This window comes from Ovis aries, chromosome 25 (assembly GCF_016772045.2).
Source record: "Ovis aries strain OAR_USU_Benz2616 breed Rambouillet chromosome 25, ARS-UI_Ramb_v3.0, whole genome shotgun sequence".
NCBI classification, from domain to species: domain Eukaryota; kingdom Metazoa; phylum Chordata; class Mammalia; order Artiodactyla; family Bovidae; genus Ovis; species Ovis aries.
This window is the reverse complement of record NC_056078.1, coordinates 38454370-38481096: the sequence shown is the minus strand read 5'-3', so window position 1 is coordinate 38481096 and position 26727 is coordinate 38454370. Positions and strand designations below refer to the sequence as shown.

Sequence of the window (26727 nt, the reverse complement as noted above, 5' to 3'; positions counted from 1 at the left end):
TCTCTGATCTACTCCCCTCCGTGCAGCCTTGTGGGGATGGGAAAGACCTGGACTTGGAGCCAGGTGGGTCTGCGTTTGACCATGAGCTGCTGGCCCCGTGACACAGGCAACATTGCTCACAGCACTGGCCTCGCGGAGCTGCTGAGGATTAGGGGCCAGCAGACAGAGCACCAGGAAGCATAATTTAACGTTGCTGGTGTCCTGAATTTGGGTTTGTTACATGAGAGACGATGGCTAGCAGTTTGGGTTTTTACTGGTTGAAACGTCGAACAGTGGAGGAGAAGGGCTTTCTTTGTTTCGGACCCAGCCCAAAGCCTTGGGGACACCCCTCGAGAATACCTGTGCCCCCCTCCTCAGGACCCAGGCCGTGGCAGAGGCCCCATGGCTGGGATGAAGGGCCGGCGGAGCGGAGATGGAGGTGGGGCCAGCGACAGCGGGGGGGCACAGGGCCCACCTGACCCTGACTCACTGGGTCCCTCAGGTGAGGTGGAGGAGGACCGAAGATGCCCTGAGACCCAACGCCCCTCCACCCCAGCTTCCCCCAGCAAAGTCACCCCCAGACCCTGGAGGGGACGGGAGAGGGGACAAGCTTCCGCAGCCAACCGGCAGCGGCGTCCCCCAAAGTGAAAAGTCACAGGCCTACCTCGGGCTGTCAACGCGTCGCTCTCGGGTGCAAACCGACGTCTCTGAACAAGCAGAGCTACTTCGTTTAGAAACAACACAACTATTTCGGTACACGCACTTCCGGGACGGTCAAATTCCGGACTGCCGCGTGCCGGGAAGGGACGCAAGCCGCAGTCTCCGGCGATGGATGGCCGTGCGGACTGCACAGGGGCTGGTCCCGCGCCCCGCGGATGGGGCCTACGGGCAGAGACCCGAATGTCCAGGGCTCCTCCGGCCCCCCGGGGGCAGGCGCAGCGGGGTCAACAGGGAGAGCTGAACGGTCTGCAGAGGACCCGGAGCCCCAGCACAACCATAAGTGGGGACCTGCTCATCACTGGAGCTGCTCCATCATGGCCGGCTAGCGCGCCTGAAGGGTCTGCCTGTAGGAGCGGGGGTGGGAGGGGAGGGGAGACGGGGGCGAGGGGAGGGGAGGAATGGGGGGCAGCCTTTCTGCTCAGAGGAGGGGCTGGGGGGCCCCACGGGGAGACCATGGCCCCACCCACTCCTCGCACCCTCTCAGCCGCCCAGATGCGCAGCCTACCGGGGTGCGCACGGCGGTTAGGACCTCAGGAGCGTGTGGGACGGAGACCCAGGCCCTGTACTTGGTGGGGTCCGGCGCACTTTGTTGGCTTTGTTGCCAATTCAGGGAACCGCATTCAGACTGGACGTTGGAGGCGGGCGACACCTAGAGGCCCAGACAGGAATGACACCTGGAAAGCCAGGACCTGAAGCCAAGGGCACAAAAGGGAGGCCCAGCCTCCTTTGTCCGAGAAAGAAATGGCAACCCACTCCAGAATTCTTGCCTTGAGAATCCCAGGGATAGAGGAGCCTGGTGGGCTGCTGTCTATGGGGTCGCACAGAGTCGGACACGACTGAAGTGACTTAGGAGCAGCAGCCTCCTTTGTCCTAAGGTGTCAGTCAAGAGCCCAGGGACTCTTCACGTGGCTCCCCACAAAACAGGCCTGGAATACATCTTGGGAGTCATTTGGACTTGAGTTCGAATCTCAGCCCCTTGCTTCCAGCCATGTGATGCAGATTATTTCCTCCCTGAGCCTCAACTTCCTCCTCTGTAAAATGGGGATAGTAACGCCAGTCTGTAAATATGGTCTCTACCATAGAAGTCGCTCTGTGACAGTCCCTTGTAGCCCTTCTCCCAGAAGTAGCCCTCTCCTGGCTGGTCATAGTCTGCAGATCTAGATGGCCCAATTGGAGCCCTCCCTTGGGAGTCCCACACTGAGGCTAGGAAGCCACCATGCCCAAGGGCCAGGGAAAAAGCCCGGAAGTAGCTGTGTGAAATTGAGCTGTCCAAGTGCCTAGCTGCATCTGTCCAATTTCAGGGCCGTAGCAGGAACATAGCATTAATTGGCAGGTCCTCATAAATCATCTACAGGCCACAGAAGGGGGGAGGGGCAGGCAGAGACCCAGGGAGGATGCCTGGCCCACCAGCAGAAGACCAGCCTTCCAGGTTTTCCTGAGAGAAGGGACCTCTCCAGTGGTGAGACTTTCAGTCCAAGAGCCAGACCGAATCACAAGATGGCCAACCTCTGGGCAGTCAGCACAGGACTATGCTGAGACCTGGGCTCTGGAATCTCATCACACAGAGACGGGCGCTTGTGCCCAAGGGGCTGAGGCATCCACAGGCCAATAATGAGCACTGTGCTGGCCAGGAGCCCAACTTCCAGGGCTGCAGCCTGACCCCTAGCAGGCCCACCCATAGGAGACCTAATGAGTTCCCAAAGCAGGACCCTGGGGACACGCATGCATTTGGAAGTCTTTTTGCTGCCTCCTCAGCACATTAACTGGCAGAACATCTAATGATTTTAGATAAAACACTTTATGAAGGTCAAATTCAACATTTCTGCCTGCTGCTACCGAAGGTTTAAATTCCACGTTACCGTATATTCAAATGTATTACAACTGTAACCAGTTACTCATCTAGAGGACATTCACCTTTTCGTCGATAGGAATTGCTGTCCCTGCAGCCTTTGAGAATATGACCAGTCATTTTCCTACAGATGGCAGTGCTGAGGACTCTGGGGGGCCCTCCATATGTACCCCATCTGCTCCAGGTCTTGTAAACTTGCTTCTCTAGTCTCCGCAGCTTCAGGTCAGAGGGTGGGGTCACCTGGTTTCCTCAGGGAGCAAGTGAAATGGCATCTTCTCAGAAAGTCCTACCCTGACCTCCCAAACAAAAACAAAGTTACACGCTCACACGAGTTCCTTGTCTCCTGTCCTGCTTTTTTTTGGCTTTTTTTCCTCTAGCACACATCACCATTTAAAGGTCTATTTATCTTCTGCCTTTCCCACCAGAATGTAGGTTTCATGAAGGTAGGGATTTGTGTTCGTTTTTCCCCACACTGGTACATCCCTAACACCTTGAACTGGAGCAGACAGAGGGCAAACACTTTAAAAATATTTGTTGGAAAAAGCACTCCAGACTTTCACATAAAACACAGAAGAATCCCCCAGGAGTTATGAGACACTTTCCTGGTCCATCACAGTGGGAATTCTGTACCCTGGGTCAGCCACCTGTGTGCTCCCTGGGAAAGTTACTTCCTGAACCTTTCCTCTGGGCCTGGGCCTGCCCCGAGGTGTCTTACAAGAAACTCATTTCACCCCAGCAGTGCTGAAAGGCCTAGATGTTTTAGACAAGGATGCTCAGCTCAGATGTGAGTACGTACCAGCTAAGTCGCCTCAGTCATGTCGAACTCTTTGTGACTCTACGGGATGGAGCCTGCCACACTTCTCTGTCCATGGGATTCTCCAGGAAAGAACACTGAGGTGGGTCGCGATGCCCTCCTCCAGGGGAATCTTCCTGATCCAGGGATCGAACCTGTCTCTTATGTCTCCTGCATTGGCAGGAGGGTTCTTACCACTAGTGCCACCTGGGAAGCCCTGAGAGGAAAGCTGAAAGGCTTCCAGGAGAGCAGACGGAACCCTCGGGAGAGGCTAGGTCCTGGGGCCACGGGGTTGCAGTGGTTAAGATCAGCCTCACAGCCCTGTAACCCTCTACAGGTGGGTAGAGCTGTGGGCAAGGTCCGTAAGCTGACTGTGCTTCCTTTTTCTCATCTGGCATGGACCATGAGCACCTATGTCCCTGAGAAGCAGTGGGATTAAGTGAGGTACCATCTGAGACGTGGAGGGCCCAGCCTGGAGTGAGTGCCAGATGCTGGAACTGGCTGCTACACAGGCGCCTCTGTTGCCAGGTCTCTCTCTGGGCCGGGCTGGTCACCCCAGCCGCTCCTGTCAGTCTGCAGGCTGGTTCCCTTTATGACTCAGGACTGGACTGAAGGTCAGGAGCCCCTCCCTTCTTCAGTGGTCAAGTTTGTGGGCCAGCCCATTTCTCTCACAGTGGAGGCTCCCAGCTGGGGGCAAACGCTGCAGCCCTGCGAACCAGGGACAGACAAACAGACCGATGCTCAGAGGCGGGAGGACACAGGCGAGGACCGCAGAGGGAGGGTTCCCGAGGGAGCCCCCAGCCTGCCTGTGCTTCCCGGCCTCCGTGGCACCGTCTCCGGCTCTGCTACACCCCCCTCCCCCCCGCCGCAGGCAGAAGAGACCTGCATCCATCTCCCCTGCACCTGAAAAGGACTAATTGGGCCCTGTCAACGTTTTCCATCTCTCAACAACCCTGCAGGAAAAAACTGCTGTCACTGTTTCCAGACGATAGGCGGGAAACCAGGCTGCACCAGCGGTCCCCGCGGGAGCGTCCTTGGAAACGAAGTCGAAGGACACCTCCAGGCTCCGCGGCGTCGCCTCGTAGACGCTCAAAGGAAATCCTGCCCTAAGACAGGAGTACGAGGAGGGTGCCCAGCGCTCCTGAGACCCTAAGAAGTAGTCGTCCTCGGCCCCACGCCGGTCTGCCTTTCTCCTTCCCAGACGCAGAAGCCGCTTCGGAACGGGAGCCGCGCGCCCCCGTGTGGCCATTTCCGGAAACGCAGGTCCTGGAACCTGGCCACCCCAGACTCAAAACCAGCAGGGAAAGGCCCTGGGGAGAAAGTAGCGCCTGTGGGCAGGAGGGGAAAGAAGAGGGGAGCTGCCTGGAGCCCTTCGACAGGCCTTACTCAAACTGAGACACTTCACAGAACCGGACCTCCTATGACAGGCATTCCCCCTGACGAGCATCCTCTCCCCTTCCTTTTGGGGACTCAGGAAGCACCTACTGGCCCAGGGTCTTAGGCCTCCCATGAGAGTTCCAGCTGGACTGGGTGCAGGGGCCCTCCAGGGCTGCCCTGAAGAGTTGGGGCAGCACAAAAGTTGCCCAGAGTAACAGGCAGCAAGACCAGCACAGCTCACGCAACTTCACTCTTGCATCCAGCAGGGCTGATGGGAGTCCCGCCAAGAGCCACTCACCCTCCTGGCTTTGATGCTGTGTCCTCTACAGATAGAGGCTTTCAGATCTACCCCCCAAAATTCAGATTTACCAAGGAGCAAGCCCCCATAATGAATCCTGTGCACCTCAGCAGGAGGTTTCTCACTGATCCCTCCCCAACTTCGAGCCCCAGGAAAAGGCTTCATGTACCTCTGGCTTCCTTGATATAGAGACTCACACTTGAGGAGTTACTGTGTGGGAGGCACACACACCCATCCAATAACTCACGTGGGCACTCATCCTACCTAATCCCACTTAAGAGTTGGAGGGTACCCTTAGATGCCTTAGGAATAGACTGGAAAATTTGAAGAAACTCACCCAGCCATCCAGGCCATCACGTTTGGGCCAGGCTGCCCAGGGCACATGGAGGAGCTTGATGGCATCTCTTGGATTTTGCCAAAAATTCCTGTTGTCCCCAAAAAACTCTCTAAAGAAATTTGGCTTCATGTAGTCATTATGCAGAGCTCGGCACACTGGGATCTGTTGACATTCACTTGATGTGACTGTGAGGGTCCGTTACTGATATAATTGGCACAGTCAGAGCAAAGCCACTGAAACTTCTGGGAAATTGACTCTTAATACTATAACACATCACGTTAAGAAAAAATGGGATCACAGTGATGATGAGCTGTTATCTGACTAGGGAATTGTGGTTCCTGCGAAAACGTGGGCACATGTTTATTCTTGGGATTTTGATAATGGACAAAAACTTTATGCTGCCTTCAAAGGAAATCTGCAGAGATTGGCCTTTGAAAGCTATGACAATGCAAAAGCAAATCAGAGTGTGCCTTAGTGGGCGGAGTCCAAACCCTGGCCCTAGACCCTGGAGAACATTTTACCAAAGAGAGACCTCCTTTAGGTACAGGGGGTTGTTCAGTCTGGGCTCCAAAAAAAGACCTGCTTTCTGCTTCCTCCTCTCCCACTGCTGGCAATACTGGCCCCCCCCACTCCACCCTCCCCACCTTCCCCACCCCCCATCCTAGAATTGTTTCTAGAGAACAATTCAGATTTACCAAGAACAAGAACAAGATTTACTTAGAGAACAAGATGTCCCAACCAGCAAAGCAAAGTTATTTGGGACTATTGAACATTTTAGTCAAATTCTCCATTGCTAACCCAGCTTTGGTATGGTTAGTATTAGGGTCTTGAAAATCCCCTCTGGAGTCAGCCTGTATTTGGAAGATGGGAACAGGCTTTCTCCTCTTGATGGCACAGAAGCCTGAAGGGTCCTGGGCATCACAGGGCAACCACAGTGCCAAGTACACCTGCTCCCTGGGAGGAGTCAGGAAGACGATGGCAAATGGTCTGGACTGGCTCTAAGAGAAATACAATGCAAGCCTCATATGTTATTTTAAAATTTTTTAAAGACACATTTAAAGACTGTAGAAGAAATAAATGAACTTAATTTTAATGGCATGTTTTATTTAACACAATATGAAATACTTTATTTCAAAAAGTAATGAGGATAAAAATTATTAATGAGATTCTACCCTTTTTATATGGAATCCAGATTCTATACTTACAGGACATCCCAATTCAGACTAGCCACATTTCAACTGCTCAGCAGCCGTGAATGGCTCACAGCTACTTTACTGGACTGGACTCTCAGGTCTGGAGTTCATCTCTGTAGGCTCCAACACAACAGAGCCCCATCATCCTCCTCCAAACCAGGATGTCAGGTTCCCAGTGCTGCTTTTGAAATATAACTGGCTTTTTTATTTTTATTTATTTTTATTTTTTTAATTTTAAAATCTTTACTTCTTACATGTGTCCCCAAACACGAACCCCCCTCCGACCTCCCTCCCCATAACATCTCTCTGGGTCATCCCCATGCACCAGCTCCAAGCATGCTGTATCCTGCGTCAGACATAGACTGGCGATTCAATTCTTACATGATAGTATACATGTTAGAATGCCATTCTCCCAAATCATCCCACCCTCTCCCTCTCCCTCTGAGTCCAAAAGTCCGTTATACACAGCTGTGTCTTTTTTCCTGTCTTGCATACAGGGTCGTCATTGCCATCTTTCTAAATTCCATATATATGTGTTAGTATACTGTATTGGTGTTTTTCTTTCTGGCTTACTTCACTCTGTATAATTGGCTCGTTTCATCCATCTCATCAGAACTGATTCAAATGAATTCTTTTCAACGGCTGAGTAATACTCCATTGTGTATACGTACCACAACTTTCTAAAGTACCATACATGTGGGTACCTGGGCCTGACAGATCTAGTGGGTAATTTGCTGAAGACCTCACAACGCAGTCCCATCCCAGGAAAGACTGTTTGGGGAGAGGAAGAGGCTAAGCCAAGGCTCCTACATAAACAGGCACACCTGTTCTGAGACTCTAGGTTGGCCTTTCCAGTAAGTGAATGTCCACACGGAGGGCACCTCCAGTGTTTTCAGTGCTATCGTTGAATTACTAATGAAACCCAAGACTGGGAAAACTCTGCTGGTGTATTACTTTATTTCATTTTTTGCCAGTGAGAAGAATGGACGCTTCTCACTGTGGTCTCTCAGGTGGTAAAGAAATCTGCCTGCAATGTGGGAGTTCAGTTCAGTTCAGTCGCTCAGTCATGTCCGACTCTTTGCAACTCCATGAACTGCAGCACGCCAGGCCTCCCTGTCCATGACCAACTCCCAGAGTCCACCCAGACCCATATCCATTGTGTCAGTGATGCCATCCAACCATCTCATCCTCTGTTGTCCCCTTCTCCTCCTGCCCTCAATCTTTTCCAGCATCAGGGTCTTTTAAAATGAGTTAGCTCTCCGCATCAGGTGGCCAAAGTATTGGAGTTTCAGCTTCAACATCAGTCCTTTTAATGAACACCCAGGACTGATCTCCTTTAGGATGGACTGGTTGGATCTCCTTGCAGTCCAAGGGACTCTCAAGAGTCTTCTCCAACACCACAGTTCAAAACCATCAATTCTTCAGCGCTCAGCTTTCTTCACAGTCCAACTCTCACATCCATACATGACTACTCGAAAAACCATAGCCTTGACTAGACAGACCTTTGTTGGCAAAGTAATGTCTCTACTTTTTAATATGCTGTCTAGGTTGGTCACAATTTTCCTTCCAAGGAGCAAGTGTCTTTTAATTTCATGGCTGCAATCACCATCTGCAGTGATTTTGGAGCCCAGAAAAGTAGTCAGCCACTGTTTCCCCATCTATTTCCCATGAAGTGATGGGACCGGATGCCATGATTTTCGTTTTCTGAATGTTGAGCTTTAAGCCAACTTTTTCACTCTCCTCTTTCACTTTCATCAAGAGGCTCTTTAGTTCTTCACTTTTCCCATAAGGGTGGGAGACCCAGGTTCAATCCCTGGGTCAGGAAGATCCTCTAGAGTAGGAAATGGCAACCCACTCCAGTATCCTTGCCTAGAGAGTTACGTGGACAGAGGAACCTGGCGGGCTACAAAGTCTATGGGGTTGCAGAGCTGGACACGAATGAGCAAGTAACTCACTAAACTCTTCTCTCTGCCTTGGCTACCAGGAAACTCAGAACCACGTCGGCTCTCAGTTTAAAGATACTGTCTCCTTCATACCTCCATTATTGACTAGTTGTTTTCCCTTCACTCTTAATTTAATGCTTTAGGGATTTTGCAGGGTTTCTCTCTTCTGAAATGTTACACAACTCTGAAGCCTCTTGGAAACAGGCAAGGTAACATATGTAAAAGGACCTTCTCTTCTGATAATTTACCACTAGATGGCAGCATAGCTCAATAAAATATATTAGCTTCAACTCTGTGGCTTGCGCAAGTGATTTTTAACATCCCGAGTCTGTTCTATCATATGAAAAAGAAACAGGTGAAATGTATCTCAGGAAATGATAATGGCCTTGTGATTAACTGCATGGAATCTGAAACAGATGGTCTGGTTTCAAATTCTGTTGTGCCATTTGAATAGCTGTTGAGATTTTAGGCGACTTATTTAACTTCTCTGAGCTTTACCTTCCTCTCTGTAAAATGGAAATATTAATGCTTGCTTCATAGAATTGTTGCTAGAATTAAAAAGTAGTGTATAAAGTGCTTAGAGTGACGACTGGTATTTTAAGAGAATACTTGCTAACACCACCAAGGGCCTTAAAGCTGATATAAGAGTCTTACCATGTGGTAAATGCCACTGTCCTATTTATTACTACTAAAATTTTATTCACTCTTTTTCTGGCATTTATGTAGCCATTTTGGGTTAACAATGTGACATATCCCTGCAGCAACTTCTAATATCCTATATATAATGTCTATCACATAAAGTTAAATTGGAAAATGAAATAAATTATTAATTTATTATTTATTTATCGCTTTTACTCAGTGAGGGCTGGGAGTGTGATGTATATGTCAAAGGGCATGTGTGAAATAATACAGAGTTTGGAAAAAAAAAAAAAAAGATCAACCAAACGAACATTTTAGATCTTTGTGGAAAAAAGGTATGAGAAAAAGTACATTGTGGACGTCAATGTTGAGAAAGACAAGGAAATTTTTATAATTATGAATTTTATTTTTATTTACTATGCCAACATTTTCAGGAAAGAGACTTTACATCCAGTTTTTATAATTCATTTTACAAGCAAATTCTAATATACAGTATTTACTCTGAACTGGTTTTTTAAGTCAATGGGAAAAACAATACTGCAGATAGTAAAGACTGTGGTGTTCTTAGTCAGCAATGATTAAGAGATTTTAAATTCTTAGGGTCAGTTTAGCTTTCCTGTGGTGATGCTTTACCAAGGAGAAAGTGGGTAGCTTTCCCCCAATGAGGTGAAAACATACAATGTATCTTTACTTAACAGCATAGTTGTAGATTGGTGCTCACCATCATAATCATTTATCCAAACATACTCTTTCAAATTGCTGCAGCAGAAAAATCGAAGGGAGGTGTGAAAAGAAAATTTTAAAATATAATTCAGGCATCAGAATTAAGAAAAATAGCAAGGCCATCATCCCCAAGGAAAAACATCAGGTATTTGTATTACAGCTATAATTAATGTTCAAATGTATGGATAAGCATGCAAACGTAACTACCCCAACTAATTCAAAAGCACGAAAACTTAAGATTGAGTAAACCGAAACTATGCTGCAGTCTATTGCTCTCCATTGCACGCGTGTTTGGTGATTCCAAATTCCATCCTCAGTGCCCCAGAGACCAGGAAACCATCGTGACAATTCCGCTCAGAAATGAAGAGTGTGTCTCTGTGTCTGTTGTACCATCTATGCTACAGGAAGATTTAGAAGTGACAGCTATAGGGGGACTGTGTTCTCTTTGATGCGTCTGAGTAAAATACTTAGTGGGACAATGAGACATTCAAAGAACTTAGTGCTTTAATGGAAAAAGTGACATGCTTAGAATACAACTGTGAAAGGCTGTACTTCGAACAGCAACAATTATAGAGAAATTCATTTCAACAAAGAAAGCCACACCCAATAGGAGGCATTTCGATATTTCAGGCACAACTCCAAGCAATTAAGCTCATTTAAAGTGCAAATCTGATAGTTTCTCTCATATTCAGATTTTTACTTGTTAAAATACTTAGTAAGGTTCTCTAATATCTATATAAATACAATGGACAGTAGTTGTATGCCTGAAGATATTGCACAAATTAAAATGAGACTCCTAAAGAAAAAAGCTAGAGGGTCTCAGTTATCAGAAACATTCTAAAATGATTATTAACTATATACTTCTTTAGCGCCTTTAAAATCATCTGCATCTGTACTGATGAACTCCTTAGGCCACGCTGTCTTTAAGGAATTTGATATGCATCCCATTAACAGCGAAATATATAATTCCACATACTCTATTTTCCTCTTTCACAAATGTGAAACTTAACAACCCATAAAAACTTCTTCCTCGGGATTAAAAATTCATACGCTGCAACCATATTCACCAAAATCACAAGAACCAAGGGAAAAAGTGATCTGAGTTCCTCTGGAGAGGGATTTGGCACAGAGCTGACTTACAGAAGCATGACAGAGAGGTCAAGCCAAATCTGAGACAGAAATTTCTGACTATTCAGGTGAGCTACTGCCCACCTCATTTCCGACTTAACATTTACTAAGGAGCAGACTAGCATAATATTCTGGCAGTTTTTAAAGAAAACTGCAGGCAAATACTTTGTTTCGTGCAAGCATCCTAGATTTGTTTCTCTTATATATAATAGTATGCTTCATAATTACACTGATGAGCCTTTTGCCATGATTAAGGCTCAACAAAGGTACACAGAAATTGAACCGATGGATTAATTTCTGCAATTTCATCAGGAATAAAAAACAGACCAGGAAAAGGGTTAGAATAAACATCCGGCAGGAGTCAACATTTTAATACACAAAGACATTACCCTCAGACTAAGGGGTTAAAGTAAATATTTTTAAAAATTGTCCCTAAAGATAAAGGTAACATTTCTCAAGAGTTTGGTTCTATTTCCAAATAAACCAAACCTATTAATCAGTATGTTCTAGTTTGGGGAAACACCTCATTTGAACTATCTGGGAACAGTATTCTTTCGTCCTCAGAATGAAAGACCACACGTACCCACTTCCAGCTTCAGCTATGACTGCTTGCTCTATGAAGTAACAACAAGAGCCTTCCTGATATACCTCATCACTTAGCATAGTAACAATACCTGCATTACGTGAAAACTTTCTAAACTAGTGCTTCTCTGGCAGAAGTGCTGTCGGATGAGAGCCTGATTCGAGACTTGGGTTGCTCACCTATTACCAAGTCCAAGAAGGGCTGGTTATCTGGTGAAGTGGCAAGCCTACTAGAATGGTTCCCTGACAGGGAAGGGATGACTGCGTCGCACGGCAGTGAACACCTCTTTTCAAATTTCCACTAGAGCTCTTGCTGTGTTCTTTCTCTAAAATGGGGCAGTGTACATTTTGTAAAGGGATCCCTAGAAATTTGAGTGACTGACTTTTTGGCCATGATCCCTTTTGATAAATTTTTGGTCAACTAATCACAACAAAAATTGACTTTGCAAATACTGTCTGTCTGAAAGACATTAACCCTAATGAAAGCAGCAGCAGATGAACAACCCAGCGACACCATGATTTGGGAGAACAGGAGGGCACATTGACTGAACCACCCAACGAGCGGTCACAGGATGTCAGGTTAACGTGTATGGTCCCTTGGCAGTTCTGCAGCTGCCTTCCTAGCACATTAAAATAAATAAGCATATTGCCACTGAAATATCTTTTAATACGTTTTAATAAAACACAATTTCCCCTTTCCAATTTCATTTTTCTTCCCAAATCTACTTTTCAAATACACACCAACATAAAAGGAAAACCTGGAAAACTCAGAAGAACACAACTATTACGAATTCTGGTTTTCTCAAGATAGTCTTACTTAAATTTATAATTATACTCAAAATATTTTAACTCATTTTGCTATAGAAAATAGTTTTAAATCCCCACGTATGAGACATTTATATCCCCTCAAAGTTCTGTGCAAACATTTCAAGTCCATTATTCCAGTCTTCGGATATTAGCAGAAAGTCAATAAATATAAATATTACAATAAAGACTTAATTTAAAATATATACTGTGGAACCTCAGAACAGCTAGCATGGATCCATAAGCCTATAGGATTCAAAATGGAATTACCAGCAAAACTCTAGCACCAACATATGTTACAAATGAATATATCTTTAGGTCAGGTTTCAGGTGGATCTTCACTCAAGCCTTCCAAAATTTATCCAGTAACAAAAACAAATACAAATTACGTGTGAATCTGTGTGTGTGTGTTTAACAAGATGTAAAAGCAACATATAATTGGTTTTTATATATATAATATGAAGAGCTTTAGCCAGGAGAATTTGTCTGGTAAATAAATAAATACTGAGACTATAACAAGGAAAAATAAAACTTACATTAACTTCCCATTAAAAGCCTAATCTCCTTTATTCATCACAGAGCTTTTGCATAGACCTTTAAAATATACACATCACTGGCCAGAACTCTGCTTACAGACTATCATCTTTCCTTATCACCAAATCTCCAGTTAAAATAATAACCATATTCACAGAGGGACAAATGGAAAAGGGTGAGGCTCTGAGAACCACAATTAATACAGACCCTAAAGGGACTACGTCAGCAAGCACATCTGCTGGCTGCTAAGCAGAATGTTATGAAGTTTCTGATGTGCAGAGGAATGGATGCCATGGTCAGAGCCTTCTGTAGACCTCTGAGTGAGTAAGCAAACTTTCGTGTTTACCTGAGACAAATATGCTCAAACAGTATGTACTTCAACCAGGATACAAAACAGAAGAGCCAAACCAGTAGAAGCTTCCATGTTTTAATTTTAAGATTTGCAAGCTTTCAATGGAACCTCCATCGTGGTAGCAAACTGCACACATAAAGCTATTACGGAACAGATTGTTTTTTTAAAAAAACAAATTGGCAGGTGATGGCTATGCACTTAATGTATCTTTGGTTTAGGAAGACGAGAGTATTGATTAGAGGCCAAACAATCCCCAGAATTCAAATTGTCACTAGGAGTCTGCATGATTTCTTTTCTTCTTATTAGTGGCCTTGGGATGCTTGTCTTGGCCTGGAAGTTTTGAGGCTCTAGTCGGGGGCTGCTTACGTGTTTTTGTTTGAAAGAGCCAGAAGGGGGACGGAGCTTTGATGCTTTTGGATTTGGATTACTTGCAAGATTTGTTTGACTAGATGTTGGCTGGAGTTTTGCGGAATTACACTGTGTGATTACTGGTGACTTCTTATAAGTGGGAGTCCTATTTGGAGATGTTTCAGGAACTGGAGGCGATACCAAAGAATTCAAGATGGGTGGCTTAAAAAGCTGCGAGGACTTGGGCTGAGATGTGTAGCCCTCTGGAGAAGACTGATTTCTTCCAACTTTCTTAGCCTGGTCATCTGTACTTGACTGGGGAAGTGTCTGAAGAGAAGTGGGCACAAACTGCATGTCACTGATTTGATTATTTGCCAGATGATAAGGCTCTTGAGCATTCAAGGTCGTGTTCAAGTTTGCTTCAGAAGGCGTACTCTTCACCACATCCTTAGTGAATTCCGGGCTTGATGAAAAAGGCTGGTCTTCCAGACCGTTGCTGCTTTCTTGTTGCGAGCCGTGTGTAAAGCTTTCATCTGGAGGTACAACACCCTGATGTGTGCCCTGGACTGTGCACTCACTGTGGGCCTCGGTATGTTGCGGCTTTACTAATTTTCCCTGGGTGTGGTCTGTGGGTCTGGGAAGGCTGCTGGAAGGCTGTAGTACTTGAGGCTATTAAAATTAAAAACAACATTAGCAACAATTCATTTTAGAAACACCACCCAGAATTAATATGTTCCAATTAGGCTGTGCTGGCACTTACTATGTTTTAATATGAGAAGCATGTGGGGTTTTTTTAATTAAAAAATAAGCTGTAATATTCAAGTAATTGATGAGACACATATGAGTGATGATGTAAACAAAACACGGTACAAGCAGTAAACACTAAACAAGATCCAAATCAAACAGGGTAAAAGAAGAATATTAAAGCACTGGCTTATTGAAGAAAAGAGATTCCTATCTTGATTCATTACTTATTTAAAACTTTATATATAAAGAGAGCTTGACAGAATGATTTCTATTTAGTCATTTGGTTTGATCTCCATAAAACATGCAGACAGTAACTAAGAATTTCAGAATATTATCGATTTTAAAGTTTTTTGTTTTAAAGGAAAGCTCTATTCCACTTCGAAACACTTTGTTAGAAGAAGTATTAATTTAAAAATGTCAGGTGCTGTAACTCTAAATTTTAATTGAGAATTAAAATTACCCACAGATAAACACAATTTAGAATGAAGATTATATTCCAAGTTGATATGAAATCCTAATCACTTACACAAAAATAGGTCAACGTCTTAAGCTAATATTAAGTTACTTTTAGCATTCTTACTGAAAAGTTTCAGAATGAAAGGCTTTCACAGCTCATTTGTTCTGTCTCACTGCCATTTGAGGGATCAACTATGGCTCCGTTATGGCCAATAAGTGAAAAATGGATTTACCCTCCCCAGGAATAAATGTCCATTAATAAAATTAAAAATAGTCAGCTTTTTTGAATGATGTCTGAGAGTAAAACAGATTTCAAATTGTCTGTAACCTGAACTAAAGCTCAGAAGCCTGCAACAGAAAAGTTCTTAAGGCTGACATGCCTTGCACACACTTCTCTGGAGCCCACTGCATGATTATACTCTATACAAGTCACGGGAAATATACAATTTCTATTACTTTTGGGCAGTCGGTAAAGAAAATATCACTTTTAAAGTTATCTTTCTATGGCCCAAATAGTTAAAGCATATGGGGCAAAGCCTATTGGTCCTATCATGATACAGGGATGGTTGCTGTAGATGTTTTAAATGCACACACACACACACACACACACTCCCATACATTCTTTTTTAAAAATGTCTGACATGTCACTCACTGTAGCAGGTACAGGAAAATATGAAGCTGAACACAATGCCGTTCCTGTGGTTGAAAGGCCTCACGAGAAAGAGTCAGGTAAACAAAAGATGAGACCCTGTCTCAAGGATAACAACATGTAGAGGCAAAACATATGCCTGATTAGAGAGGCCACAGAAGGCATCCAAGAAACACCAACATCTGAACTGAGCTTTAAGACGAGCAGGAGCTTGCCAAGAAGACAGGAAGGGAAAAACAGTCAGGGTAGAGGGCCAGAACATGTGAAATACAAAGGCCAAAAAAGGCTGATATGTTCCAGCAACTTCAAATTGTTAGACTGAACTGGCAAGCACAGTGCTGGTGAGAAGGTGTGGGGAAGGGTCAGCTCATAAAGGAACTCACAACAGGCTGAGCAGTCTCGACTCTGTACAAGTAGGTGGTGGGAGACACTGAGGCATTTTAAGCAGAGGAATCCTAACACCCAGTGTCCTTACAGCATCATCCTGGTGGAGTCAGTGAGGAAGGTGACAGAAGGGGATGAGACTGCCAAGCAGAGCACCCAGACGGTATGCCACTGCCAACACCCAGGTGAATTATTAATATATGGGTTTTAAATTAGGATATTAGTTTAAAAAAAGGCGGGGGGAGGATTGAAAAAGATTTTGAAGGTAAAACAGAGAAGTTTAAGGTGAGTTCCAGGTTTCTGGCCTTGAAGATGAAAGATGGGATACCACCCTGTATCCAGAAACAAATGACCTCTGCGTAAGCTGCCCAGCAGTCCTTTCATTGCACAGCCTCAGCAGCCCACAAGACTCAGAGGGCAGGACCAATTCCCCCTACTCCTGGGAGATTTCAGGAAACTCCCTGTAGTCATAAATAAGTAGAGCTTCAGTACTCCATCCTTATAATTTATAGAAAAGTTGGTTACTAAAGTTTAAAAATGGAGACCCATTCCTAGACTGAAAGAGCTCAGTGCTTTTAACTGGACTCAGCTACTTCGTCTTACTTCAGTAGTTGAATACATACACTTCAACGCACTATTCTGAGAAGTCTCAAATGCAGCGGCTACAGATGTTAAGGTCAAAAGTGCCAGCAATACGCACTACCAAGTAACTATGCAAGGGGCTGACAGGCATCTTCAATGGTAATCTTAAAAGTCTGTTCTGTGCTGCTTACAAAGATAACCAAAGACTATGAGCTCCTCAGAGCATGCACCATGCTTGACTCGTATTTTTTTGTTGCTGTAGTCGGCATCCTCAGTACTTTGCACATGTGCATGCATGTCTGCAAGTCGCTTCAGTTACATCCAACTTCGTGCGACTCTGGACTGCAGCCCGCCAGGCTCCTCTGTCCATGGGGTTCTCCAGGCCAGAGTACTGGAGTGGGCTGCCATTTCCTCCTCCAGGGGATCTACCTGACCCAGGGATCGAACCCACATCTACTGTGTCTCCTGCACTGGCAGGCAGTTCTTTACAAGCGTCACCTGGGAAGCCCACATAATGGGGATTAAATATATATTTATAGGATAAATGAATAAATAACTATCAATAAATAGTACATTCCAAAATTGCCTCTGATAATAAATTACCATAGGTCAATGATACAGCACTAATTTAAACAAATTTTTTAAAAAACACTAATGGACAAGAAATTTTATAATTTAAAAAATGTGTTCTCTAAGTTTGGGGTCAGCTTAATGATTCAAGTTTAGAAGCACAGCCTGAAGGATTCATTACATGTTGACTTGAACACAGCACCTCCCATATGACCTGCACCCCCAATAGTGACTTACCAGCTATGCCAGAGGTGCTTTTTAGTTGGCGACTAGACATTTCTAGATGAAATGTGTTAGGGAAACTATATTAACAAGCATTCAACTATTTTCCATTTCTAATTCTAAGAATTTAAAATGACTATAACATGTAAAACACAGGATAGAACCTCCCAGTGCATGTCAAAATTGCTCAATAAATGTCACTTATGATTGTTAAAAGGTATGAAAATGATTAATTCAAGCTATGGCCCTTTAGTAGCTAGGTCTGGATTGGGGGGAAAGCAAATTCTGTAATAGTATTATAATAAACTAGCTGTTACAGATTTCAAGGTTTCTAGAATCTAAATACATATTTTAATAATGTTGGTCATATACAGGAGGCATATCTGATAGGACACAGATCCTCTAGTGCCCTCCTGGAGATAAACCAAAGCTAGGAAATGCAAGGCGATTCAACATTTAGAGAGAATTTACATGTGGCTATATGAAGGAGCCAGTGCAACGCAGTAGTGAACCACTTAGTTTCTGAAGACATATTGATCCGGGTTTAAGTTCTGGCTTCTCAATCTATCAGTGAGATACTGGGTAAATTATCTTACTCCTCTGAGATGGAATGTCATAACTTGTAAAATGAGGATAACATCAGTACCTACACCTCAGTGAATTGCTGTTAATCACAATGATAACAGGCATACAATACTCAGTATCAATATAATGCCTGACACATTCCAAATACTTGAGAAACATACTTCAGACTGTAAAAGAAGGGTTTCCCTTCTTCCCAGTGGTAGACAGCTAAACTCTAAATAGCATGCATGATCTCGGATTATCATAAGACCCTAGGTGGAAAGTATAATCTTTTTGTAAATGAGTAAACTGAGGTTAAATGAAATTAAGTAGTTATTCAAATTCATACACTTTGGCAAACAGCAAAGCCAGCATTTGAACTGACAGAGAATTTAAAATGCAGCACTGAAGCTTGACTCTCCTGTGTGTGCGCGTGCTCACTCACCCAGTCACGCCAGACTCTGGACTGCAGCCCGCCAGGCTCCTCTGTCCATGGGATTTTCTAAGCAATGGAATGGTTGCCATTTCCTCCTCCAGGGGATCTTCCCAACCCAGAGACTGAACCCATGTCTCCTGCTTGACAGGCGGACTCTGTACCAATGAGCCACCTGGGAAGCTCCACTATTCTATGTATACTGAGTTAAGTACAACGAGCTCACAGACTCTCAGAATATGCAATATAGCCAGCTGATTATTTTAAAAACTCAAAAGGCAGATTCAATACCAACATTCAGGTATTAACTCTTAGATGATGCCCTATTGCCTTCTTAGCTGATCTGTCCTACACAGGAAAATGCTCAGATACCAAACTCAAGCCACAGTGTGAAGCAGTATTTCCAGGAAAAAGTGGTTCCAAGTGATCCACTGGAGGAAACACACTGAACACAAGGAAATGCAGATCAGCACACATCACTAAGAAAAACTTTTCACCTCTGTTTCATACCACTTCCAAGATTTCGAGCATTTTAACATAAGGAAAAAGTCATATCAGTTTCTGTAAACATTCATGTTCTAAAGTCACCAATAGTAAGAGGGCAGGTAGAAATATCAAGTCCTGATGGAATAAAAGTATGTCAAACTAGGTAAGGTAGAAAGAAGAAAATGTCCTAAAGCATAATAATGCTACCACACAACATACACAGGAATTACCTAATATTATTTTTCCTTCGTACATATAACTTTATTATCAATACTGAATACATTTTAAACATTAAAAGGAAGATGGTAATAGAGCCACTTGTAACATGCCTGTAATTTCATGCAGGCTCTGACATGCATCATGCAAACTGGGGGAGAAAAAAGTGACAATGAGGAAGGTGGTAGGAAAAAATCTGAAATTGTACTGTACCACGCTTTGTCAGAGAAGTAATGGACTAACTTCTCAACTCCTTGCCAATAGCATAATGGGAGAGCAGAGACAAGAAAAAGACAGGACAATGGTGTCAGAGACCACACGCAACACCAAGGGACTGCCGTGACTGGGCAGCAGCCAACAGTATTTGCTTTCGCTGTATTTTTTCAGGCATTAGTTTAATGTATTTCTATAAAATGAAAAAATATCTTAATAGATTTATACTTGCTGAAGTGGTTTATAAGTTAATACAAATATTCCTATCCATAGCACAGTGTATATATAAACTTCTTACCCTTAAAAGGAATCACGTGAAGAATCTTACACAAACAAAATACTGTAAAGAATTTTGACACAATTAATATTCATACTCCAAAGATCTAAAAGGGTTTAACTGCATGTAATCCCTTATAAAGGAAGTAGAAATTATTTTTAATAACTTCAGAGTCTTGCATATTGCAAACACAACTCAGTTTACTGCTGCTGCATTAAAGGGCAATAAAAGATTAATCTGATCTTCATGTATGTCTTAAATATGATGTTCCACATTATAAGCAAGGCTCCATACATCACTAGAGAGATGGAAGACAGGACTGGATCCCTAGCATAACTGGGTCCAATGAATTCTGCTCTATAATTCACATGAACCCAATCAAAGTTTTCAGGGATTTGGGGAGACCAGGAATGTCTTATTCCCTAGAATAATGTCCCCAAATCTCAAGAGAACTTAAGGAAGATACCTGACTGATAAATACAAATTAAAAATAAGCACTTTTTGAAATAAGGAGTTCAATGGCTTTTTTAAGTTAACCAGTTAACAGCTTTTAAAAATTAACAAGGTGAATAATAGTGACTTAAGCCATTTACCACACAGGCATAATCAGTATGAGATGCCTAAATTTCATGAGTTTACATCTCTGAGATGTAAAACCCATCAGAATCTACCTCTGGGACGCATAATACTTCAGGAAAAAAATAAAAAACTAAACATCATAATAGGACAATTCCACTGGTGATCAATACGCATGGTATACTTATCCAGAGTAGGGGGCTGCAGGCACTACGACAAGGCAACAAACACAGCTAACAAAACCACCGCAGAATCTGCGGATTATAAATGGCTTACACAGACAACAGCAACGGCTTTGTTTCTCATAACTGCAAGCTGCTGAGAAAGAAACTAACCCATGCTGACGTTCACAGGGCAGCTTCCAGGACCATGTTTGATGCACATTTCTAGTCAATTAACCAATGACTAATATGCACTTGAACTAGCTGCAAAAATGGACACAGTGGACACATATTCTATATTAACTACATTTTAAAATAACAGCCTGCTGTAAAATCAAATTGTTCTGTTTTTACTGAGTTACTACCCTTTTCTACTTCACTGAAAAATATTTTATTTTTATGAAAAGTCACTCTCTGAGCTCATTTCTCATTAAAGCACTGAGATGCTATCTTTACATATAAAATTGATTACAGTCACATGGTAAAGCCAATCAGATTGAGCCAGGTTAAGATATACCTTATGAACATGTTTGTCAGTTCAGCAATACTAATCAAGCATTCTAAAAAGCACACGCCCTTTAACAACCATCCTTCTAGTGCTAGCACTGATCTGTACACAAGAATAAACTGCACTACAGCAATCTCTCCAGTGTCTCTATTTAATAGGGGGAAATGGAAATAGTACCGATGCCAAACAACAGGAAAACAATTGAGCACATCGCATGATAACATATTACCATGTAGTCATTAAAATGATGTTTTCAAGAAATATTTACTGTATGAAAAATGCTCAGATAACACTATATGGAAAAAAGAAAAACAAAAACTGAAAATATGAGCATATCAAACGTCCTAAGAGAAAGTAATATTTTATGACTCTTTTATCTGAATTTTAAATATACACAGATGCATATACTGGGTTGTATAGTTTCATTCAATAAATACATACTGGGTTATGATGTAAAATGAACTTGTGTCAGTTGTCAAAAAAGGTTTGTAAAACAACCATTGAAGGTTATAAGAGGAGGAGAAAAATATAAGACAATATAATTTTTATTCTTAACATAATTCTGATGAGTATAATTAATTATAATTATTATATAAATTTACAAGCCAGGTAACACTAAATCAAGAAACTACTGGTCTGGATTGGGAGTTTGGGATTAGCAGATGCAAACTATTATATATAAGATGGATAAACAACAAGGTCCTACTGTATAGCTCAGGGAACTATATTTAATATCCTGTGATAAGTCATAGTCAAAAAAAATAAAATAATATATATGTATAAGTGAGTCCCTCAGTTGTACAGCAGAAACTAAACACACATTGTAAACCAACTGTACTTCAATAAAAGTTTTTTAAAATGAAACTTTGGGCTTAATAGGGCTTTTAATATGTAAACATTATTAATGACTTCTGTTGCTTAAAAGTATCTTTTTTCTTCCAATTTAAGTTACTGCACATGGAAGCTAAAGGTAGTAAGATTTCTAAATTCTTTCAAGGAAGGTGTTAAAGAGCAAATTTTAAAAGTCTCTTTAGCCATGATAAGAAATAGGCTGTATTCAATACACTTTTTTAAAAGTCAAGTATTTCTAGAAGCAGTATGCTCTGGCAAGAACAGTTATTTAAGATTACTATTAAGACTTTTACTTGCCAAAAGTTATTATTTTATTAAATTTTCATACTGTGAAGTAGGTTTTACATATATATATAAACTTTTATACACATACACATAAAACTATCATTTCTACTTTTACACAGTTGGAAATTAGAAATACTAAACTAACGCCAGCTGATAAGTCAATCTGGATAAAAGCTGAAGTGCCTACTGACAACAGGAAGACCTTGGAACGTCTAAATGTAGATATTTTCTAACCTAGACAAAAGTTAATTTGAAACTGGAAGACAAGCATCATCAAGTTTAGATTGGTAATATACCTGAGAAAAGAAATATAAGTCAAAATTTCCTGAGGGGGTAAAAAAAGACAAACAAAAGAGCAGGATTTTCCTTTTATCTCCTTTATCTTCTGTTTATCTCCTTTATCTTCTGTTTATCTCCTTTATCTTTTTTGGAGGTATTCTTAAATTAACCAAGAACACCCTTAGCCAGCTTTCTAGAGTTATCAGAGCTAAACAGTCCCCTAACCATCAGGTATTTTATGCTCTGCGACATCTATGACAAGCTAACCCTTATGCCTGTGTTAGGTCCACCGCTCTTACACATTTTAAAATACAAAACTAAACACAGACTATCTTACTGAAAACTAATAAGCCAAGCTTACCTGGCTTCTGCATTTACCAAAAAAGGCAGTTTGCTTAAGCTGATGTTCAGGAGGGCATCAGAAAGAACTTACTACTGAAATACAATAATGTAGAATTCTCTCAACTAACTACATGCCATCACTTACAGAATTAACCTCTCCAAAACTCAGCGCTGGAAGCTACATACTGATTAAATGTGGAGACAAATACTGTACTGTATCACTGACTACATGAGCAGTTTAGTGTAGGAAACGGGGAGACCTATTCCCAAACTCTCTGGAAAACCACCGGATTTATCCATTGTTTCACAACCTTCTCCTCTATTATTTTCTCAGTACATAATAATAATATTATTATTTTATACTTATTATTTTTATATTCCCGTCAGCTGTTCTCAGGGTAAATTCAAATAATGTAGTAGTTGATACATATTTCCTTTAAAGGAACCTTCAAAGCTCAAGAAGAGCCGTCAAAAGGCTGTGAACAAGTCCTCTGTCACTTTCCACAGAGTCCTAAAGGTCTCAAACGATCAAGAGAAAGACTCAATATATATTGAGGCCAACACATTCAAATGCTGGAGAACCAAACTTTCTTTTTGCTAACTTGGAGATGCAGAGAAAGGAGGTTTGATCTACAGAAAAGCTAGAAAGACAAATCTTGATAGTAGTATGGAAGAACAGTGTTGCTTCACAGTTAGAAATTTAAAAATTAGCTCTAAATCCAAAGGAGAAAGAAGCATTTGGAAATGGAGGGCCAATGACTCAGGTGAGGGACAAGAAATCTCTAAAGGTATGCAGATAAGAAACTGGTGAAATGGGTGCTTTGGGAAACCTGTTTTAAAAAATAAATCTACAACTATCTGTAATACTGAATAGTTAACTGCAAACTCCAATTACATACTGCATCTAGATAAGAGGAAGGAGAATAGAAGAGAAAAACAGTGGGTAAAAGAATGGGGACTAAGAGGGGGCTTCAGAAAATCCAAGGTTGGTGCGTCCTTCTGAGTAAATCTGCCAACCATGGAGTATAGCGGCTACTGCCTAAGAATACATTATTAACACTGCCCTTTGAAATTCACATTAGTTCACTAGCAATTTAGTATAATTCTTTGTGTGCTAGCAATCTTTAGAGGAGAAAAGAAAGCAACTTAATTGAAGCAAGGGAAGTAAAAAGGAGTATTTACAAAGGTGGTGGGAGATGGGAAAGGAGGAGAAGGGAGGAATGCTTTGAACAAATTAACTTGCTGCTAAACAGCTTGATATGAAAGCCTATGCAAACTCCATCCCACTATTCTTTAAAAAGTGCAGAAGGGAAGGAAAGGCATAATGCCCAAAACACACATTTCAAGCCTTGTCTCAAATTCATGTTGCTACTTCCTATTGGCTAATTCAAGAAATAAAATTTTATTTGAATAAATCACATTTAAAAATTTTAACTGCTTAAAATTCCCCCCTTTTAGATCTTTGATACTTCACATTATTTAGGTAAGGATAATTTATGAAAAAATTGATATGAATTAAAAATTAGGGCAAATCCATGGAGAAAGCATAAAAGTGACTGTGACTGACAATATTTAAATGTATTTTTCATTAATATTAGCTTTTCTTGGTGACTTTTCAAAAAAGATAAAATATAATCAACTTACCAGGTAAGTATATAACACAAATAAACACTGTTTTGGAAAGCAGATTCAATGTAAACAAAGATTTTTTTTAAGTCAAACAATTACTAAATCATTAGAAACGTTAGTAAACCATGCATATTCAAAAGTCATTTCTTCTGTACTGTAAAGCGGCTGATAAATTATAGACATATTAGTTATTTAAAAACACCCTTTAAATGACTTAAAAGATTTCTGTATTAGAAAACAGTGAAACGCAATCAAAGCCTTTTGATTAGGAAATATTTAAAGAAATGTGCAATGGTCTAGTAAGCCTGCTCCCTAAACAATATGCATCTGTCCATTATACCACTGCATTTAGAGTGTACATGTTTAACATGACTATATTTAAAAAACAAGCTTTATTCATATTATCTCAAGGTCATGAAAAGAGAAAATACATTAAAGACAGATGCATGTCGGTAGGTATAGCGCCACTGGCAACAGGTTTAAACGGCATTAGAACAACAGTAACTTCAGACAGCTTTCCTGAGGCTCTATGTGGAAAAGTCTGTTCACATGCAGATGTAGGAAATGTTAATTAAGAGAGGAGAGCCCAGGGAGTGCTGGTTTAGCACGTGCCTGCAGATCACTCTGGACAGAGAGGAGGTGCTGGGGAGGGAAGGTCATGCAGAAAGGGGACACGTGAACGGGAAGCAGAGCAGGGTAGGAGTGAGAGACACAGACTCACTCTGTCTGCGGTGCGGCGGAACAGTCCGTGGGATCCCTTGGAAGGAGCCCTGCCAAGGAGAGAAGGAGGGAGCAGAATACCCACCCTGTGCAGAGAGAGACGGGGGTGGGAGGCATAATAAAAAAGGGAACCAAAACATTGAGACACCACAGTCATACTTTAAAAAAAACAACAACAGTGTTAATGAAAAGACGGATTCCATTTTTTAAAATACAGGCAGCCCAAATTACTAAAATTATATCTTAATCCAAACCTAGTTATTTTTCATATATGAAGAAAAAATTATTTCCTCTAACATTTATGGTTAATGCATATGAAGTAATATATTTTTTTGGTAAACATTTATCCGCTTATATATCTCTTTTTAAAGTAGTACATTACAGTTTTTTTGCAAAAATGAAAGCACTTAAAAGGAAAGACAGACTTTAGGGGTTAAACACACAGAAATTGCATCAGTAGTAAATCAGGCAATTAAAAATTACCATTCAAAAACTTATTTCTTTTTTAAATCCTAGGTTTTCAAAGGATTAGCAAGAAAAATAAAGAACATTAGTGAAGACAGTGGAACCACCAGAGCGCTCAGAAGACTCAGGAAGTTGTAAGACTGAGCACTGTACCAAGAACGTGACAGACAGGCCACGGGCCACACATGCGGACCTTCAATTTTAAAAACTTGTGGCTTCTTAGCTTTTCTTATTTTTATCAGCTTATGAACTGGAATACAACTGAAATGTCATTTACTTCAATTTCCTCACGTTCCAGGTAAAACTGGGTCTTCTAGAGGGAATTTGTTCACACAAATAGAACCAGATTGGGTCTCATGTCTCTCTGTTTCTTGCCTCCTCACTGATGAGACACATTTAAACTATAGAAACACTCATGATAGCATCAAGAAAAATGAGCCCGTAAACACCACTGGCTCAATTTGCAAAAATAAAGTGTGCATAATTCTTCACACCAATTCATTTGATATGAAAATGAAGTACTAAAGGATTGCAAGTGTATTTTACTGATGTTTAGAGATTTCAGGAACATTCAGGTCCAAATAGAAAACTTATTTCCACCCCTATACCAGCATTCCTTGGCTATGGTTCAATATGATCAAACACTTATTTAAATCTGTGAGTAATTCTACATTGCTCACCATAAAGCAAAAACCAAAAGAGAAGATCATTTTCTATGTTGATTAAGGTAACAAACAGCCATAAGAAACTAATACAATTAACAATCTTTAGAGTATCCTAGTAAATAGAGATCCTGTCTTTTGAAGTTATTGTAATTTCTCCACTAATTTAGCAATGGATATTTTTAGAAATAGATTAGAAAATATTTAATAGGGTGATGACCTCAGGCACTCTCCACAGATGTTACTTGAGAACTCCATTTTGGTGCTGAAGAGATGTTTTGACCCAAAACATTTACACAAAGCAAGTCCACAGCCAAGAAGGAACATGCCCTTCCTCCCTGTGGGTTTCAGCAGAGTCAGCTTCTACTCACTGCACTGGCTAAAGAAACTTTCAGGTAAGGATTTTGTATACAAGCTAAACCAGCAGTCAAGAGATTCCCTCTCAAAGAAGTTCTCTCTGGAGGTTTATGGAAATAGTATCCACTGGGAATCAGGGAACTGTGTTTTCCCCCATATCTTCTAGGAGAGCCCTGTAACCCTGAGAAAGCCATTGATCGCTAAATCTCAGCTTTCATTTGTAAGATGCAGGGCTGGAATTTGCGTCCCTACTCCCAAGTTTCACGTGCTGAAACCTACTGCCCCAGGGTGATGGTTTGGAGGTGGGCCTTTGGGTGGTGATTAGGTCACGAGGGTGGAACCCTCATGAGCCAGATTAGCACCCTGTGAAAGAAATCACAGAGAACTCCCTCGTCCCTTCCCCATGTGAGGACACAGGGAAAAGTCAACTGTCCACGATCTGGAAGCAGGCAGGTACCTTGATCTTGGAACTACCAGCCTCCAAAACTGTAAG

General features: G+C 42.0%; 1 protein-coding gene across 15 annotated transcripts in view; it reads right to left on the bottom strand.

The window, feature by feature from the left end:
- Window positions 1-9513: 9513 nt before the first annotated feature.
- CCSER2 (coiled-coil serine rich protein 2) overlaps window positions 9514-26727 on the bottom strand; it is a 162671-nt gene continuing 145457 nt past the window's right edge. For 8 of the 15 annotated variants that reach the window (XM_042240826.2, XM_042240828.2, XM_060406821.1 and 5 more), the window contains one exon: window positions 9514-14268. In XM_042240826.2, the coding sequence (XP_042096760.1) occupies window positions 13450-14268 (819 nt within the window). In that variant the 3' untranslated portion in view covers window positions 9514-13449. Of the gene's footprint in view, window positions 14269-19121; window positions 19162-19419; window positions 19462-24751; window positions 24837-26727 lie in introns of all 15 variants that reach the window. The other 7 variants (XM_060406822.1, XM_015104474.4, XM_060406824.1 and 4 more) reach the window with 4 other exon arrangements.